This window comes from Eptesicus fuscus, chromosome 6, assembly GCF_027574615.1.
Source record: "Eptesicus fuscus isolate TK198812 chromosome 6, DD_ASM_mEF_20220401, whole genome shotgun sequence".
Lineage (NCBI taxonomy): Eukaryota > Metazoa > Chordata > Mammalia > Chiroptera > Vespertilionidae > Eptesicus > Eptesicus fuscus.
The window spans coordinates 32338256-32358401 of NC_072478.1; the positions used below are offsets into that span (position 1 = coordinate 32338256).

At 44.0% G+C, this 20146-nt stretch overlaps 1 protein-coding gene across 6 annotated transcripts in view; it reads left to right on the top strand.

Annotated features, from left to right (window-relative positions):
- Positions 1 to 20146, top strand: part of EXTL3 (exostosin like glycosyltransferase 3) — a 143049-nt gene that overhangs the window by 103151 nt on the left and 19752 nt on the right. For 2 of the 6 annotated variants that reach the window (XM_028159369.2, XM_008150747.3), the window contains exons 6-7: positions 2222 to 2350; positions 11329 to 14402. In XM_028159369.2, the coding sequence (XP_028015170.1) occupies positions 2222 to 2350; positions 11329 to 11538 (339 nt within the window). In that variant the 3' untranslated portion in view covers positions 11539 to 14402. Of the gene's footprint in view, positions 1 to 1934; positions 1984 to 2221; positions 2351 to 4094; positions 4237 to 11328; positions 14403 to 20146 lie in introns of those variants that run through there. The other 4 variants (XM_054717614.1, XM_054717612.1, XM_054717615.1 and 1 more) reach the window with 4 other exon arrangements.

Genomic DNA, 20146 nt, shown 5'->3' on the forward strand with positions numbered 1-20146 from the left:
AAAAATTGTGTGATCAGTTTTTCACTACATAGATTCCATATTTAAGGTAATAAAGTACATAAATCAGTTTTATTGAGCACCTTACCTATTTATTCATCGTCATCATATTGCAACACATCACAGTTAACATGTACCCTGTTTTATAGCATTTGCCTATTTCTGTGGTGTAAATAGTCTTACCATGGCTGATTTCAGGTTACCGACATAGTTACTAAACATGGAGTTGGGAAGAAATGTGCATTTGCACATCATTGTATAGTATTTTCACCATATAAATATGATAGACATAGATAACCTCAAGATAACAGTGAAATTTAGTTAATGATAGGAAAATATAACAAATTAAGAAGTGATGAGCTTTAGGTTTTTATTTTTTATTATAAGTTATTTACATTTACACAATTATATTTTTAATAATAGCTATTTTTCATAACAAGTTCACAATATTTCTAAATAGTCTCACAACATTTCTGAAAACTTAGCGGTCAGCATTCATGAGCAGGTGTGAGCCTGCTTCAGCACACCATTCGTGAGCCTTGCAGGACATTTCAGAACTTAGGCTTTTGGTCTGAGTAAAATGGGAAGCCATTGAGGGGTTTAGAGCAGCAATTTTCAACCTTTTTGTTGATCTGACAAAAAATGGGTATAATTTTTATTCATTTACACTGATGGCTATTGTTGTGTTGGTTGTTGTCAATTTTTTATTTGACAGTCTAAGGGAAAAGAGGTAAGTGTCCCTGACTAAATAGTCAGGTATTGCATGTTTTAAAATTCTTGTGGCACACCAGTTGAAAATTGTTGGTTTAGAGTGACATGTTCAGTTGGATTTATGTTTTAACATGATCACTCTGCTGTGCTGAGAATGGACTGAAGGGAAGAAAATATGGCATCAAAAAGACCCTTTAGTTTTTATTTTTTAAAAATATATTTTTATTGATTTCAGAAAGGAACGGAGAGGGAGAGAGAGATAGAAACATCAATGGTGAATCATTGATTGGGCCTGCAACCCGGGCATATGGCCTGACCGGGAATCGAACCATGACCTCCTGGTTCATAGGTCAAGGCTCAACCACTGAGCCATGCCAGGCAGGCCCAGCAGGGAGACTATTTAGACAATATGAGTAATCCAGGCAAGAAATGATGGTGGCTTGGAGCAGGGAGGCCAGTGGCAGTGGTGACAAGTGATCAGATTCTAGACTCTGTACGTGAGGCACTGAGGGATTGGATATTTCATGGCTCAACGACTTACTGAGAAATCTGAGAAGATAACCAGGCTTTTGTTGTCAGAGACAATGTTGTTCAACTGAACCAGTGTCTGAACTGATTTGACAAATTTTTAGATTGTTGTAAAATCACAGAGATACCAAGGAAATTAAATGAAATTGCGATTCTCTAAGGCAGTGGTTCTCAACCTTTCTAATGCCGCGACCCTTTAATACAGTTCCTCATGTTGTGGTGACCCCCAACCATAAAATTATTTCGTTGCTACTTCATAACTGTAATTTGCTACTGTTATGAATCGTAATGTAAATATCTGTGTTTTCCGATGGTCTTAGGCTCTACAGCAGCGGTTCTCAACCCACAGGTTGAGAACTGCTAGCAGGGTTGCTAGTAGCAAAATTACAGTTACGAAGTAGCAACGAAAATAATTTTATGGTTGGGGGTCACCACAACATGAGGAACTGTATTAAAGGGTCACGGCATTAGAAAGGTTGAGAACCACTGCTCTAAGGGGCGATAATGGCAATTTGGAAGGGGTAATTATTCATTGCAGAAGATCTGCCTTGCAGGATGTTAAGCCACCTTGGCCCCAACTCCCTAAATGCCAGTGATTGCTACCTCTTTTCTCCCACTTCCTAACAGCCCCTAGATCCACACTTTTGTTGTTGTTGTTAATCCTCACTGGAGGATATTTTTTCCCATTGATTTTTCAGAGAGTGGATGAGAGGAGGGACGGGGGATAGACAGATAGAGAGAAACATTGATGTGAGAGAGACACATTGCTTGGTTTCTTCCTGCACGTGCCCCGACTGGGTCTGGGATTGAACCTGCAACCCAGGTACGTGCCCTTGATCAGGAAATCAAACTCTTGACCCTTTGGTACGGAGGCTGACACTCCAACAACTTAGTCACACTGGCCAGGGGATCTGCTCGTATTTTGGGGGAAAGCCAAAGAAGTATGGCCTCTAACAGAGTGTGATTCTTTTTCTCTCACTGACAGTATTATGCCTACCTGTATTCTTACGTGATGCCCCAGGCCATCCGAGATATGGTGGATGAATACATCAACTGTGAGGACATTGCCATGAACTTCCTTGTCTCCCACATCACTCGGAAACCCCCCATCAAGGTGAGGGTTCCATTCCTGATAGGTCTGAGGTGCATGAATACTGAATTCGCTTACTGGTAGTTGGCAGCAGTTCGGTATGTAACCGTACCTCAGAGTCCTCATCTGTAAAATGGGGATAATGATACCATCAACCAAAAGAGGATTGTCTGAAGGTTAAATTAGTTGTCAATTCAGTGGCTCTTCACTCCTAAGGGTAAAATGGATAGAACTCAAGAGGATTTGTAACCTGGTTGGGAAAAACGTTACATCTTTTAGTTTTACTAATCTCTAATTGGAATTTTTATCAGTTATGAAACAGGCTACAATTTATAAGAGCCTTTGCAGTAATTGTGATTTGTCACCAGTAGTATTCAGACATTTTCATATCACATTTGCTGTTGCATCTCAAAGTGCCACTTGTGTTCATCACTGCCTTGAAATTTTGGTAGTTATTAACTACTAAAGGTATTTAGATCTTGCTACCTAATGCATTTATAAAACAATACATATATGACTGTATTTCAGTATACTTGTTTCCTTTGTAATCGCATGTAGTTAATTTTATGCATTTAAAAACATTCTGAGGTGTGGAGTCCCCAGGTTTCACCAGATTGCCAAGCCAGAGTGGAGGGGACTCCTGTGGTACAAAAATTTAAGAATGTCAGTTAAATTACGTAAAGCTCCAAGAATAATGCCTGGCACATAAGTAAGTGCTATATAAGTTATTTACTTTAAAACAAGAACAAAAGTGCCGTCAGAATTCTAGAAATTTGAGTTTTGTTTTTATCTTTGAGTTGCTGAATAGATTTGACCAGAGGATCCCAATTTCATGCTCAGTGCATAGAAAGACCATTTCCATCACCCTTTCTGTCATCAATGCAGATTCAGATGAGTGAGCGCTCTCTTGGTGAGGGCTCGGGAAGGCCTGGTAAGGGCCTTCACAATGATTAATACTAGAGAGTCTGTGTGTCAATTCAAATGAGCAGTATTTATGACTGTGCTCTGTCAGTATTCATGCCATAGAATCACATGATGTCCTTAGAAACATTGCTTAAGGCCTTATTTTATTATTGTTTAAAAGGCATATTATTTAATATTACAAAATAATATGTTATCTTTATGGATATCATTAGTGCCATGAGTATATAATATTTTGTTCTTACATATTGAAGGTAAGTTTTATATAAGTAACCAGCAGTCTGTACTAAAAATGATAAATCATATCTTTGGTGGGAAGCATTGTGATAATCAAAGGACATTGGATCCATGCAACAAAGGGTAACAGGTGGGGGCTGGGTGGAGGTGGACAAAGAGGGGTGGAAAGAGGGTACATTTTAATACTGTCAACAATAAAAAAAGTTTATGTAAAACAACAACAACAACACAAAAGAGAGCTAGAAAAGCATTTGGGGCCTCCTGCATCCATTTATACCTAGCAAGCCTTTTTCCAAGTATGGCTCAGGGTTATAGCTTCAACTCCTGATTACCCCATAGTTTCCTCTATCCTAGTGTCTTCTGCTAAAGCCTCACAAAAGAATAATTAGCAAAATAATGCACGCAATTGTGTGGGGTTTTTAAAAATTGTGAGTGATAATAATCAGTTATTTTCATAAAAGTAGTATGTTTGCCAGGTACAGTGGTAGATCTGATTTAAAACAATAAAAAGCATACTTCTTTGCAAAATTTAAGGTTTGGGAGACAAGGCCTAGAAAGAAATTAATGATTGGTGAAATTTTCTATTCTTTCTTTATCCTTTCTTCTGTAGCCAGGAACTGGACTTCAGCCAGAGGTGTGCTTCCATTTACACCTCCCTCAGAGGTCAGAGACAGCCATGAAAGTCAGGCTCTGCGTGATTAGGTGTCACCTGAAACTCTTACAGACATGATGAAATTTTCACCTTCATCAAAGTGTGTTTGTCTATATTACTAGACAAATTAAACACTGGCCTCGTCTCTTCAATGTAGAGAGTGAGATGGAAATAATTTGCACATGGTACACATGCCTCTTACCACGTGAAAACTTAATAAGTAACTATTCTCTGTGAATTTTCTCAGTCTTATGGGAATATAAGAGGAATTCAAGATCAGGTGAACTTTTTAAAATCAAAGACCCAATAAATTAAGAATGCCTTCAAATTTTGAGTTAATTTCTTCAAATTCTGAGTCCAGTTATGCACTTTATAGTATAGAACCAGTTAGAACTACTTTTATTAACTTACCTACTTTTAATAGCATCAGGTATATGTACTATTTTGTATTCTAAAATAGTTAAGTTCTTTTTGCATTAAATACTTCAAAATTACACTGTTGAACTATTCTCTCCCTTGTTAAAATTAGAAAGGTTGGCCCTAGCCAGTTTGGCTCAGTGGATAGTGTTGACCTGCAAAAGCAAGGGTCCCGGGTTCGATTCCAGTCAAGGGCACGTACCTTGGTTGCAGGTTCCTCACATAAATGTTTCTCTCTCTCTCTCTCTCTCTCCCTCTCTCTCTCTCTCTCTCTCTCTCTCTCCCCCCATTCTCTCTCTAAAAATCAATGGAAAAATATCCTCGGTTGAGGATTAATGAAAAAAACACATACCAAAAACAAACAAACAAACAAAAATTAGAAAGGTTGGTTTATGATTAGCAGTGTTCTTTTAATAATGTTAATATCTTAACAATACTGACTAAAGAGCAGGGAGATAATGTTCTTAGAGCAATTGCTGCTTTGAATATTGTAATGTTATATTTTCCAGGAGGAAAAAGATCTTGACTATAAATAGGCTTTATGCAGAATAAGGATTTGGGGTTGGGGGGGGTAAGATTAATGATGTTTAAGGGTACAAACTTAGAATGAGTAGTAAATAAGCCATGGAGACCTAATGCACGTTATAATGACTATGGGCAATAACATAATATTGCTGCATAGGCAATTATATTGCAAGCCAAGGATTACTGGCAACACCAGAACTGAGCGGGAGCAGGGAACAAGCTGTTCCCCAAGCCTTCTGAGAGGATGGACACCTTGACTTCAGACTTGTAGCATCCAGGACTGTGAGAGGATAAACGTTTGTTTTCTAAGTCTCTAGGTTTGTGGTAATTTGTTTTAGCAGCCCTAGGACACTAATATAGTGGCTAACATGCCTTCAGTGGTGCTCACACCATTGTTTTCCTTTATGCTTTTATCACCTGAGCATCCATCCCTAAACACTGTGGCTTACTTGTAAAATAAACCTTTTTGTGTGAAAGTAGATTTAGATTTACGGACAGTTGTGAAGCTAGTACAGAATTCACTCCTCCTCCATGCAGTTACCTTGTTATTAGCATCTTATATCAGTGTGGTCCTCTGGTCCCAGTGAATGAACCAGTATTGATACACCATATTACTCAAGTCTATCCTTTATTTGGATTTCCTTAGTTTTTGCTAGAATGATAATGTAGTAGAATAATGTAAAGTATAACCAAGAGTATATGTGAGCAGTTGTGTGCCCTAAACTCTCAGTTCCCACATTCTTGGACCATGTTCCATGGTTCTCGGGGGTAGAAAGCCTGACTAGAGCACGAGGAGCTGACTGCATAACTAGCCCACACCCAGGGCACAGGCCACACTCGGGAATGAGTCCAGACAAGTTCCCCCAGTGAAGCCCGTAGAGAGGCTCTGGGCTGGCAGGGACTACTGGACCACGGAGAGCCTGCAGCAGACATATGCACCCCAGGCCGATCGATTCCCTGCAGTCCCTTATCCACATTCCCACTAACGGGAGAGGTTAGAGGAGCAAACCAGGAGCTGCCTTTAAGCTAATGCTTGGTCACGAGTTCCACAAATGAGCATGACCAGAACTGGGCACAGCAGGTGAAAGATTCCAAGCCCCCTTAGTGCCCAGCACAGAGGGTGGGAGGGGGGGATATGTGTGTTCTGCTGTGGGCACAGTGGCAAGTTCTGTTCTGCTGTCCTGGCCCGATTGGTACAGGTCCTACCAGCTTTCTGGGTCTGCCCTCTGGTGGTCCTGAGCTTTCACTTCTGAACCTAAACTTCCCAGCCTCAAGCATACACAGAGCGGGACTGCCAGAGGCCGAGGGCTCTCTGGGGAGGGTGAGTGGGCAGTCTTTGTGAGAACGGGAGAGTCTTCCACATACTTCCACTGGGGTGGGGCAGGTAAAGAGCACGCTGGGTCCCAGGGGGAAAGTGCAGCTCAGAGCAGGAAGGAGTTCAGCTCGGAGAAGGGGAGGAAGTCAGTGTCTTTTTTCTGTTCCAAGATCACTTTGCCCATTTAAAATTTTATATAAATGGAATCATAGTGTCACTTCTCCATGTCTCTTAATCTTGCTTGCATATTTTTAAAGCTTTTTGTCAGTATTTTCCATATAATAATTTTAGTATACTTTTCATCACTAACATTTTCTTCATGCTCATCAATTGAGTTTGATTTAACTCAGAAATACTTTTCATTTCTGTTGTTCTGTTTGGTTCCTTTTCATATCTGCTTGGACTTTTTTAATAGTCCCTGTTTCTTCCATTATACTTTGATAAATCTTTCAAAATTGCATCATAATATTATACACATTTATTGTTACGTCACTCTGATAATCCTGCTATTTTGCAGTGTTTTGGGGTCTGATTCTGTTGTTTGTTTCTTCCTTATGTGGCTCATTTCCATTCTTGTGACTTTTTTTCTTGTTAATTCTCACCCAAGAATATTTTTCCACTGAGTTTTAGAGAGAGTGGAAGGGTAGGGGAGAGACAGAGAAATATCAGGAGAAACCAAGATGGCGGCATAAGGTAAACACCTAATTGTTGCCTACCACAACAATTTTGAAACTACAACTGGAAAACAGAGCGCACATCGTCCAGAACCACCGGAAAGCTGGCAGAGTGGAAAACCTACAACTAGAGAAAAAAAGAGAGGGAGACGCTGAGCCTCAGGAGCTGTGGAGGTGCGGAGATCCGTGAGCGCGGAAAGGGCGGGCGGCTGAATACATGGCAGGCTTGCTCGCAGCGCGCAGAGAGGGAGGGCAGCAGACTCTGCGTGGCTAGCTTTCTCGTTTGGGAGAAAAACAAAACCTCCCGACTGCACTGAAATCCAGCTCCGGTCGGGGAGAAACTGGGCTGTTTGGCAGCGGGCGAGGCTTGAAAGCTGCCTTCTCTCAGAGGCAAGCAGCCACTGATTAGGGCACTGAGAAACCGCCCTTTTAGGGCGGAGCAGACGGGAAACCAAAGCTTGTCTGCGCCACCCTGAGACTCCGCCCCATCCAAGCTGAGCACAGCCCTCCCAGTGACTGGATTTCTCGTTAGGGAGAAAAACAAAACCTCCGGTCTGCACTGAAATCCAGCCCCAGCTGGGGAGAAATTGGTCTGTTAGGCAGCGGGAGAGGCTCGAAAGCTGCCTTCTCTCAGAGGCGCGCAGCCATTAATTCGGGCACGGAGAAACTGCCCCTCTTAGGGTGGAGCAGACGGGAAACCAAAGCTTGTCTGCACCAACCTGAGACTCCGCCCCATCCAAGCTGAGCACAGAAGCTCTCCCAGCGGAGACACTGCTGATCCTCACAGCCAACTGGCTTGGAGATCAACTCCTGCCAGTGATACGAACAATCCCAACCACTCTGAACTCCAGTTTCTATGGACACGCGGGGGACCCAGACGCCTACGGGACTCTCGGCCATCAGTCGGAGAGTGAGAGTGACTTTTCTGTCGGTGTGGACGACACCAGATTTCAACCACTCTCATAAGGGACACATTCAAGAGGTAGACTCAGTGAGCACCAAAGCCCTACTGTGTCTCCAGCACAGCAATTCTTCTGTTATAGACACAGCAGGCCCTCACAACCAATTGGAACGGAGGTCAATTCCTCCCAGTATACCAACAGCAATCAGGGCTTTTAACTACACCAAGACTTCCCACTCAGCCCACAAAGGGGAGTACCAAGAGCGACCACCTAGGGTGATTGGGGAAACTGAGCTATCGGCCCCTATAGGTCACCGACCACACAAAGCCACTCCATCAACACAGGGAGGCAGCCAAAATGTGGAGACATCGAAGTATGTCACAAGTAGGAAAGATAGATGAAAGCAAACTAATGGACGACACAGTGTTCAGAACCATATTTATAAGGTTACTCAAGAATCTTCTAAAAACCGCTGAGAACCTTGAAGAGACCTTCAAGGACCTAAATGAGAATACCAAAAAAATGGAAAAGGACCAGTCAGAAATTATGCATACACTGTCTGAAATAAAGAATATACAGAGTAGACCACCGCACCCGAAGAGTCAAACCAAAGATCTGGAATATGAGGAAGAAAAAAAACACCCAACCAGAGAGGAGGAAAGAAAGAAGAATCCAAAAGTGTGAGGATAGCATAAGGAGCCTCCGGGATGGCTTTAAGTGTACCAATATCCGAATTTTTGGGGTGCCAGAAGAGAGAGAGCAAGATACTGAAAACCTATTTGAAGAAATAATGACAGAAAACTTCCCCCACCTGGTGAAAGAAATAGACTTACAGGTTCAGGAAGCACACAGAACCCCAAACAAGAGAAATCCAAAGAGGACCACACCAAGACACATCATAATTAAAATGCCAAGGGCAAAAGACAAAGAGAGAATCTTACAAGCAGCAAGAGAAAAAGTAGTTACCTACAAGGGAGCACCCATACGACTGTCAGCTGATTTCTCAACAGAAACTATGCAGGCCAGATGGGAGTGGCAAGAAATATTCAAAGTGATGAATAGCAAGAACCTACAACCAAGACTACTCTACCCAGCAAAGCTATCATTCAGAATTGAAGGGCAGATAAAGAGCTTCACAGATAAGAAAAAGCTAAAGGAGTTCATCACCACCAAACCAGTATTATGTGAAATGCTGAAAGGTATTCTTTAAAAAGAGGAAAAAGAAGAAAAAAGTAAAGATAAAAATTATGAACAACAAATACATATCTATCAACAAGTGATTCTAAAAATCAAGTGAATTAAAAATCTGAGGAACAGAATAAACTGGTGAACATAATAGAATCAGAGGCATAGAATGGGAGTGGATTGATAATTCTCAGGGGGAAAGGGGTGTCTGTGTGGGGGGTATGGGAAGAGACTGGACAAAAATCATACACCTATGGATAAGGACAACGGGGGGGAGGGAACCGGGTGATGGGGAGATATGGGGGGGAAAAAGGAGAAACAATTGTAATAATCTGAACAATAAAGGTTTATTTAAAAAAAAAAGAGAGAAATATTAATGTGTGAGAGAGAGACATCAATTGGTTGCCTCCTGCACGTGCCCAGACAGTGCCAGGGATTGAGCTTGCAACCGAGGTACATGCCCTTGACCAGGAATCGAACCTGAGACCCTTCAGTCCACAGGCCGACGCTCTGTCCACTGAGCCAAACCGGTTAGGGCTTTGTGACTTTGTTATTGTTAATTCTCACATGAGGATATGTTTTCCATTGCTTTTTAGGGAGAGTGGAGAGAGAGAGAGAGAGAGAGAGAGAGAGAGAGAGAGAAACATCGATGTGAGAGAGACATCAACTGGTTGCTTCTCGCATGTGCCCCGACTGGGAGTGAACCACTACCCAGGCACATGCCCTTAACCTGGAATCAAACCCGATGCTTGGGCTGGTGCTCTAGTCGCTAGGCCACACCAGCTAGGGCACATTTTGTGACTTTCGATTGTGAGGTGATATTCTTTGAGATTTTACCTGTGTCTCTTTGAGGTCTGAGCTTGTAGCTGAGAGGATGTGCATTTCCTTCTCCGGCATCCCTCAGGTCCACTTGAGACCTGTGTAAGCTAGGTGAGCATCTTGGGACGTTTTAGGACACACAGCAACATAAAGTCTAGCTCAGATGTGTGAGGGCCGGCGTGTGCTTATAAGTGGTCAGAGTGCTGTTTCCTTACCTGCTTAGAGCCAAGACTGAGACTGTCGCTCTCTGTGGGGCTGTCTCTATCCCACGCAGCGTCTGTGTCCAGTGGGTCCCAGAGTTCCAAACCGTCTCCTGTCTGACTCACGGCTCTTGCCTCCCAAGTCTGATGAAGACCCCACGCTCCTGGCTGCCTCACTACACTCAGGCTTTTTCATTCTTTTGGCCTCTAAGGATTTTATTATTCATTACAAGCTCAGACATATATTTAAAGAGGTTGTTTACATATATCTTACCCTGGTTTTCCCCCCCAGGTATTCTGTGCTGAGGGGTTTTATATTATATGGTTGGGCACATAGTTGATAGTGAAGCTGTTACATTATTCGCCATACTTTTCTAATTGCTTGTAATTTCCTAATAATTACTAAACTGTAATATGACTACTTTCCCATGTCCCCCCCCCCCCCCCCGCCTTTCTTTTTTTTTTTTCTTTTTTAATCCTCATCCAAGGAGTGAGGATATTTTTCCCATTAATTTTTAGAGTGTAAGGGAAGGGGGAGAGGGAGGAGGAGAGAGCAAGAGAGAAACATTGATGTGTTAGAGACACATTGATTCGTTGCCTCCTGCTTACACCCCAAATGGGGCTGGGGATTGAACCTGCAACCGAGGTACGTGCCTTTGACCAGGAATCGAACCCTTTCAGTTTGTGGGCTGATGCTCTGACCACTGGGAAAAACTGACCAGGGTTCCATGTCTTTTGTAATTTTCTTAAAAACTTTTTATGGATGTGTAGTATTTTATAATTATTTAACTAGCCCCCTTTTGATGGGTCATTTTCCAGTATTTTGTTATTAAAGATATTGAGAAACAACTTTATACTTACATTTTGCTGTGCAGCTGAGAATATTAGAAAACAGCCACTAAGGCAGGTAACAGTGAACATGTTAAAGCTTCTGATATCTGTCAAGTATAGGCCGTTTGGAAAGAGCCCCTTTACTGCTGATGTAGCCACATCTATGGCAGGTGGGCAGCCTGGGCACTGGCCCTGACTCACTCTGAGCACATGTGGCTGTCAGAAGCCGTGTCTTCCCCGTGGACGCATCGGGTTGGTTAAGCTGTGGGGCTTCTCAGTGTTAGCACCTGCGATCCTCACTGAGCTCCTTCTTCCCTGCTCCAGGTGACCTCACGGTGGACTTTCCGATGCCCAGGATGCCCCCAGGCCCTGTCCCACGATGATTCCCACTTTCACGAGCGGCACAAATGTATCAACTTCTTTGTCAAGGTGTACGGCTATATGCCCCTGCTGTACACGCAGTTCAGGGTGGACTCTGTGCTCTTCAAGACGCGCCTGCCCCACGACAAGACCAAGTGCTTCAAGTTCATCTAGGGGCATTGCAGGTTTGGGGAGAGGACGAGCAGAGTGAGGGAGGTGGCTCCTAGACATGGAAGGACCCCAGGCACACCCACTGGGTGGGTGGCCCAGACCCTCTGCCTGGAGAGGCGGCAGGAAGAGTAGAAAGGAAATAGTTGCCTTTCTCTCGAAGCTGCCACGCTGGGCCTGGAACCCAGACAGAGGACACTGGGGCTCCCTGCAGGGGCACTGACTGATAGCGTACACTGAGGACATGGGGACTCTGGAGAGTCACTCACACAGGTCATAAGCCCAGGACAGCTGGTTTGTGGTTTTTAAATCCAGTAACAACTATTATTATTATTTAAAAAGAAAATGTTTCAGATTTGCCATTCGAGGCTTATTTATATATATGTGTGTGTATATATACATATATGTGTGTATGTATATATATATGCACACACACACACTCATGTGCATATACATATATATATTTGGGGGGAATTTGAAATTTCTGCCTATCTCACAAAGTGAGGGACCCACCAAGGCTCCTGATGTTCCCTTTTGGTGGAGATGGATCCTGGCCTTATGGATCTGGCTCATCCTTAACGATCATCTCCATTCTCCCCAGAGGATGTGCAGAAACAGAAAAAGGGCCGGGCTGGCCCTCTAATGGGGCCCTGGATGAGATAAGACCTGCCGGTTTGTTCCTTCTCCCTTTGCACTGCCAACAGCGCTCCGTGACACCTGTCTCCTCTCCCTTGAGTCCCTGGGGAGGGAGGACCTGCGTTTGGGGACAGTTGAGCTTCCTTGTGCTGGATCATTGGTGTTTGTAGAGTCATGATGAGGTCATGCTGCCCCAGGACTGTCCCTGCTTTCTTTCTCTTCCACGTTGGAACCGGAGGAATGAGGAAGGAAGGAGACCCAAAGGCAGCACTTCCAAGTGGCTCTTTGTCCCGCCCTCCTTTCATAAAGATGTGTTGGCTTCAGGCTTTCCTGCGGGTTGTCTCCTATGTAAGAGAACAGAACTGGCAGCTGCCCTCCCAGGTGCGGTCTGGAGTGGTCTGCAGGTGGGCCTTCTCTCAGTGACTAGGAATAAGCACGCGTCCTTTGTGGCCCCCCACCCGGCTGGCCGGTGAGTCTTAAACAAGGCAGCTGCCTTGGGATAAATACCTGGGTGAAATTCACCTCCCCCTACACCGTATGTTACCTGTAGTTTTTGGATCCCTAATGCCTGGTTGTTCCAGAACACCCCGAGGTTTGGTATGTGCCAGAACAATGGGAGGATCTAACACCCTTTCCTTGACTTCTGAGTGAAATACCATAGGCATTTTCACCCACATTATCACTTTCCTTGGGTTTACATTTCTATTCCCTGGGCTGAGATAGAAATAAGCTCATTTTTCTTTTGTGGTGACGGCAGTAGGATAAGCAAAGAGGGTGTTAGTGGCACTTGGCAGGGATTCAGCCCATGCCTTTGGCCATTTTTCTGGACCCCACTTCCTTTCAGTGAAGTTGAGCGTAGCTGGTTTTCTGCACCTGAACAAAAGCTCAGGTCTGTCCTGGTCATGCACATGCCTTAAACCAGTCCGTCTTCCCCAGACCTTGACACCTGTGCTTCTATTTCTTGGGGGCACATTCTCCTGTGACCTGCCTGTACCAATGGGTTCTCTTCAAGCACCATTTGGAAGCCAGGCTCGGTCCTGTAGGTACCACCCAGCCGTAGGGCTAGCTTGACGTAAGTGGCCTCTCTGCAGGACCAGGGCTGCTCCCAGGGCGGGTGGTGTCCTCCAGGGTCCTCAGCGGCATCTTCTCATGGCCCTAGGAGATTGAGTCACGCTTCTCAGCAACCCAGCAAAGGGTCCAGACTCCCTGCACCCTAACTTTCTAGCGTCCTTTCCTTGACTTCTGACTGTATTCTTTTTAGCAGTAGCCTTCTTCCCTCGGGAAGCCAAAGAGTGTGGTGTTTTGAGCTATGTATGTGGCTGCTATTTTTATCTTGTTCATTTTAATGTGAGGAACTAATATACTGCCCTTCAGTGGGGCGTGGTGGGACACGAGCAGTCTGTGTTAGGATCCCCTTCAGAGGGGCCCGATCGTTGGGTCCCTGAAGGCTGTTGGTGGATCCAGGCGTAGCTGAACGGGCTGAGATCATGGAGAACGTCAGCGTGTGCTGTAGGCAAGGTTGTGATGCCAGAGCTTCAAACAAGGATGCTCTACTGGGACCTGGATGGACACTGACATGAAGGACCCCACAGCAGGCTCTGGTGGACGCTAAGAAAACAGCCGTGTTCTTAGACACTCAGCAGCAAGCAGCAGGCAGGCGGACCTTCGGGTTGCGGGTCAGGTGCTCCTGGAGCATGGCTGCTGGGTTTGCACGTGGCTTAGGGAGAGGCCCCGCCCGTGCTTAGAAGGCCTTTGGTGCTGATCGTCACCTTGGGAAGCCCGATGTCACCTACACCACCTGTGACTCACCTGGAACACGAAACAGCTCCGAAGATCCACGTGGGTTTCCTTGGCTGTTGAAGGTAACACCCTGGGCCCAGGACATCCTTGGTCTCCGGGCAGCGGTTTGCTCCTCACCGTGAGGGGAATCCCGAGTGAGGGCCTCCCAAGGTGCTCGGCGGCCGTTCTGCGCTGGGCACCTCTGGCCAGGCTCTGCTGTGGGCGCACTTCCAGCCGGGGCCTGCGCACAGGGCCGCGGCCCCACTGTGCGGGAGGGGTAACCTCTTCGTAGTTGCCTGCCTGTGCGCTCACGAGCTCCTGGTTTGAGATGACGACACTTAGAAGGGGAGTTCTCTGCTCTCCATGCCATGTCCATCCACCCACCCTTTCTAGTCATGAGCACAATGGTCTGACATGGGATTTTTGTAAAAAAAAATAAAATACATGGAGACTAACTCAAGCAGCTTGGTGGTCTTTTGTGGTTTCCTGAGTGACCTGAGAGAAGGTGCCTGCTGGTTCTAGGCACCACCAGGGCACGGCCTGGCGCAGCCTGCGTTCCTGAACCCAGGTGACACTGCTCACAGGCACGAACCCGGCTGCCTGGCCTGCGCCCGCCGCTGCGATTACTCAGTCAGTTACACAGAGAGGAATTCAGGCGTCATTTAACTGGCGTAAGTGGGAGGGGGGTGGCATGTGGCATATATGCACCTTTAACTTTTCACGGTAATTTTAAAACGTGTGGATGTGGCGAGTGCAGGGGAGCTTGTGTGTGCGTGTTCCAGTGCAGAGGACGGGGCTGGTCTAGAGGTCGCTCTGTTGAGATACGAGGAGTGGCTGAAAGTACCTACGTCTAGTTGGTGCTTCTCAGCTGTCAGAGCCCAGTCCTGTGGTGTCCGTGGCTCCCGATGCTGCTTGGCTATGTGATCAAAGCCATCCTCGGAGAGAGCGTGAGTCGGGGTGTTGCAGATGTTGGAAATCGGAAAGAGGACAGGAAACTGGGGCAAGCTGAGTTGGGGGGGCTCCTGTCCTAGCCTCTGCGGCTGGGCATTTGGCTCACACTGACAATCCTAAGTGTGTCGGACCCAAAAGTCTGATACCTGCAAGTAGTGTTGACAGTTGGTCAGCTAGGTTTGCACAGGTGAGGCCGGTAGATATGTCACATAGGGTGGGAATGCCTACTTGGGTCTGGAGTTTTGACTGCCAAGTTCCTATTCTGCCAACTGTCCATCTTGTCGTAATTTGTCCTGGGACCAGAGAGCCTTGAGGAAGTTGCACGAGGCTGTACAAATGGGCGTTTTACTGAACACGGGCTCCTGTCAGTTGCTGCTTGGACTTAACCAGGTAAGCTAAAGTGGCCAATGTTAGTGGTTGATAGTTTTGCCAATGAAATCGAAGGCTTCAAAATATTTACAAAAAATGTGTTTGGGAAGGATAATGTTGCAATTAAGGGTATGGGCTCTGGAGTAGGTTACATGGGTTCAAATCCTAGGTTGTCCATTAAACTGTGGTGGGGAGCAATTTATCTACTCTTATTAAATTGGGGCAACATTGGTCAACGTGAACATATAGGTTTCAGGAGTGGGTTTCTGTGTTACAAGACCTGTATATTGCACCATGTACCCACCACCCAAAGTCACATCTTCTCCTGTCACCATATATGAGGGCCGCCTTCTCCCCCGACCTCCTCCCCTCTGGCAACCACCACTCTGCTGTTTGTGTTCGTGAGTTTCAGTTTTATATCCCACATATGAGTGAAATCATATGGTTCTTAGCTTTTTTCTGACTGACTTATTTCACTTAGCATAATGTTCTCAAGGCCCATCTCAAGTTATCTATTCTAAACTTTCATCTGTAAAATAACAAAAATCATGCCATATCTTACACGTTGAGAGTTAGTATAAATGTGAAGAGTCCACTGTTTGGCACACAAGAGAAATGAACTATTATTGGGTAACATTCTTAGTGTCTTTTTTCTGTTTGCCATTTATTTTAATGCCAGTTCATTGTTTAAGACTGTAAGATTGGAGTCGCTCAAGGAAACAGGCAGACGCAGTGAGCGAGAGGGGAGTTTATTAGAGGGAATGGGGATGGAGCCCCAACCAGGGAAGGTTAGGACTCAGTTTCCACTGTCTGTCCTTGGGGTTGAATTTTTTTTTCTTAATTGGTACATTTATTAAAAATATAGACTAACGGTCCTGTGCTTAAATGTTGTGGTGGATGTGTGCTTGCTTCCATAAAACATAACTAATAAGGAACTCTTCAACAAATAAACTCCTGACACAAGTAAAAAGGTCACTAGAAATGACTGACAAGACAGGGCCACTGCAGACATAATTCCCTTATATAATTAATAATTGCTAGAAAATGGAGTATGGCATTATTTACAATTATACCAACATCCATGGAGGCTGAATATCACAGGCATAAGAAACGTGTTTTCATGCTTCCCAAGTAGTGTTCTGTTTTAGCTATGAAGGTCAGTTACCACAATCAAACTTCTCAACAAGTAGAAATTTTATGTCCATTCACCAGTCTCTTCCATCTTCCTGGGCCTGTTCATTTGCAGAATAGAAACTGTAACCAGTTCTTCATGTCATGCATTCACGTGTGATGTCCAATTTTCTGTGCTGTCCAGTTTCTTTAAGATGAAGGGAGTGACTTGCAGCAGGGCTACGTAGATGAGGCAGTTCCGTATGGAGGAGGTCACATCCTCGCCATCTTCCGTTTCATCTCCTCGGGGTCCAGCTTCGGTGCCAGGCCCTCGATGCGGAACATCATGGCTCTGCCTCACCGGCTTCCACAGCCGCGCTCTCGGGGTTGAATTTTGTGCCCAGAAACCGCAAGGGGAGGAGGCTGGGGATGTAAGTGTTCTGTTGGCTCAGATGGAGTTCGTTGTCCTTTAGACCGATTAGTGCTGGGCGCTGAGGCTGTGGGTTGTAGGCGGCCGTTGTTACCATTAGCCTGCTGTCTGGCTCCCGGTGTGGCCGCCGCCTCTTGTGCTGGACAGGGTGACCGCTGGCTGTTCACGAAATGCAGTGCGGCTGGGGCCACTTTCTTGTTCAGGACGTAATAGTCCGGCTGAGCCCAAGTCCTCTGCTGGCCTGTCACAGGCTCAGCTGGAAGCACTACCTCCAGGGAGCTTTCCCTCCTCCCAGTCACTGTCGCCCCCCACACCTCATCCCCGACCCCCCATAATCCTGTTAGAGCTGCCTGACCTGTCATATTTACAGCCCTGCTTCCCACACCAGATTGTAAGCCTCTTGAGAGCAGAGCACATGGTAAGTGCTGAATAGGTTTTTGATGACAGAATGATGTGACAAACTAAAGAGGGTCACATAGAAATCATAGCTGGCAATGAGCTGAATAGCAGTCGTACTATAGTGTTTCCGGAGTACTTCATAGCTGTGGTATTAACCCAATAGGTAACAGAAGCCTGGCTCAGGATGGTGGAGAAGTTTTACATTCACTGTTTTTGTTACTCAAGTCATTGACAAGCGGCCAAGAGAGCATGTCAAGAAAAACAAGACACTGAACGGGTTCCAGAGAGATCATTTAGGTGGGAAGCCTCGCCCCAGGGCCGGGTTTGGTTTGCTATTTAATTCACCTGCTTCTTGGCCTGGTTTTATTAGGGAAATTGTTTTACTTTTCTCTATTTGTCTATAAATCCTGGTGGTATTGTATGGTTGTCATATTAGAATTTAAACTATTGAGATTCTATTTACTTAAACTATTAGTCCCAATAGTTAATTATGAAACATTTCAAATGTACTGATAAACTTAAATACTTTTTATAGTATGAGCCTGTATGCCTAACAACCATTTTACTTGTACTTTCTTTACAGTTATCTCTATATCCATCCCTCTATTCACCCTATTTTTGGTGTATTTCTAAGTGAATTACATTAATGTATTTTCTTCTAAATATAAGCGCACATCATTAACTGGACGTCAGTGTTAGTTTCTATGCATTTAATGTAAAATTTACATATTAAATTTATACACTGAAATACACAAATCTTAGGTACATCTTCTTTTGAGTTTTGACAAATGCATACACCTATGTAACCCAAACCCCTATGAAAAAATAGAACATTTACTATTAAATCCAGAAAGTTCCCTCATGTTTCTTCCTCGTCAGTCTCCGTCTCTACCCTCCCAGAACCAATATTCTGATTTTTTCCTTTATCTTGGATTAGTTTTCCCTGTTCTAAGATTTCATATAAATGGTGTTGCACAGTTTTTACTCTTTTGAGCGAGTCTTGAAGAAACTCAGCTCATGCTGTATTAGTAATTTGTTCCTTTTATTACTGAGTAGTATTCCCAAATGCGGTGTAACAGCATCGGTCCATTCTGTTGACAGGCACTTGGGCTGTTTCCAGTTTTTGGCTATTATGGGTAAAACTGCTCTGAAGATCCCTGTGCAAGCCTTTTTGTGGGTTTGTTTTTCTTTGGGGTAAATACCTAGGAGTGGAACTGTTGTGTGATAAGGTAGGTATATGCATGGTTAGGTTTTTTTTTTTTTTAATTTTATCTTTTAATTAGTTTGCATTGAACGTTATTTTGTGTTAGTTTCAGGTACAGCATAGTGGCTAGACAATCATATACTTCACAAAGTGTTCCCCCAGATATTTTTAGCACCAACCATATATATTTAGTACAATAATACTGACAATATTATTGACTGTACTTTGTACCAGTGACTATTTTGTAATGACCAGTTTGTACTTCTTAATCCCTTCACCCTTTTCACCCTCCACTCCCCTCCCATGCCCACCAGTCTGTTCTCTGTATCTATAAATTCTACATGTTTATAAGAAGCTGCCAGACCTTTCCCCAGTGACCTCACACATTTTGTACTCCCACAGATAATAGGGTTCCAGTTTTCCCATAGCCACCCCAATCTATGGTGTCTTCAGTCCTTTAAATTTTAGCTATTCTGGTGAGTAATGAAATCTTGTAGCTACAATTTGCATTTCCCTGATGACTAATGGAATCTTGCTGGATCATATGGCAGCCCTATGTTTAATTTTTTGAGGAACCTCCATACTGTTTTCCATAGTGGTTGTACCAATTTACATTCCCACTCACAGTGCATGCACAATTGTTCCCCTTTTCCACTTCCTTGCCAAAACTTGATTACCTGTTTTTTTAATAATAGCCATTAAAAGGTATGAGGTGATATCTCATTGTGGTTTGATTTGCATTTCCCTGATATTAGTGATATTGAGCACTTTTTCATGTACTGTTGGCCATTTCTGTTTTCTTTATGGAAAACGTCTACTCAAGTCCTTTCCCCATTTTAAAATCAGAGCATCTTTTTGCTGTTGAGTTGTATGATTCTTTATATATTTTGAATATTAGACCCTTATCAGAGAGATGGTTTATACACATTTTCTCTCATTTGGTTGCTGCCTTTTCATTTTGCTGATGGTGCAGGAGCTTTTTTAATTTGATGTGGTCCCACTTGTTTATTTTCGCTTTTGTTGCTTGTGCTTTTGGTATCATAAAAAAAAAAAAATGTTGCCAAGGCCTACGTCAAGAAACTTTACCCATGTTTTCTTCTAGTAGTATTGCAATTTTGGGTCTTACATTTAAGTATTTAATCCTTTTTGAGTTAATTTTTGTGAGTGGTATAAGGTGGGGAGTCCAATTTCATTCTTCTGTATGTGGTTCTCGTTTTCCCACCACCATTTAGTGGAGACTGCTCTTTCTTTGAGTCTTCTTGGCTCCCCTGTCAAATATTAGTTGACTGTGTATGTGTAGGTTTATTTCTGGGCTCTCAATTAGATTCCATTAGTCTCTGTGTGTATTTTTATGACAGCACCATACTATTTTGATTGCTGTATAGCTTTGTAATAAAGCTTGAAATCAGAAAGTGTGATGCCTCCAGCTTTGTTCTCCCTCAGGATTGCTGGGCTACTTAGGGTCTTTAGAGGTTCCATAGACATTTTAGGGTTGCTTTTTCTACTACTGTGAAAAATGCCATTGGAATTTTGATAGATGGTAAAATAATGTTTTTATGATATGACTAAAATCTGTGACAGGCTACCAAGAAGCAGTGGAGACTGTGATATTTAATCTTTAGATAATAAACTCATGATCATTGTTGGCTCTAACCCCCACCAAGATTAGACATTTTGGGCTCTGCTGTATACTGCCTATCTAGGATTTAGTTGTTACTAGTATTTCCTCCAGATTA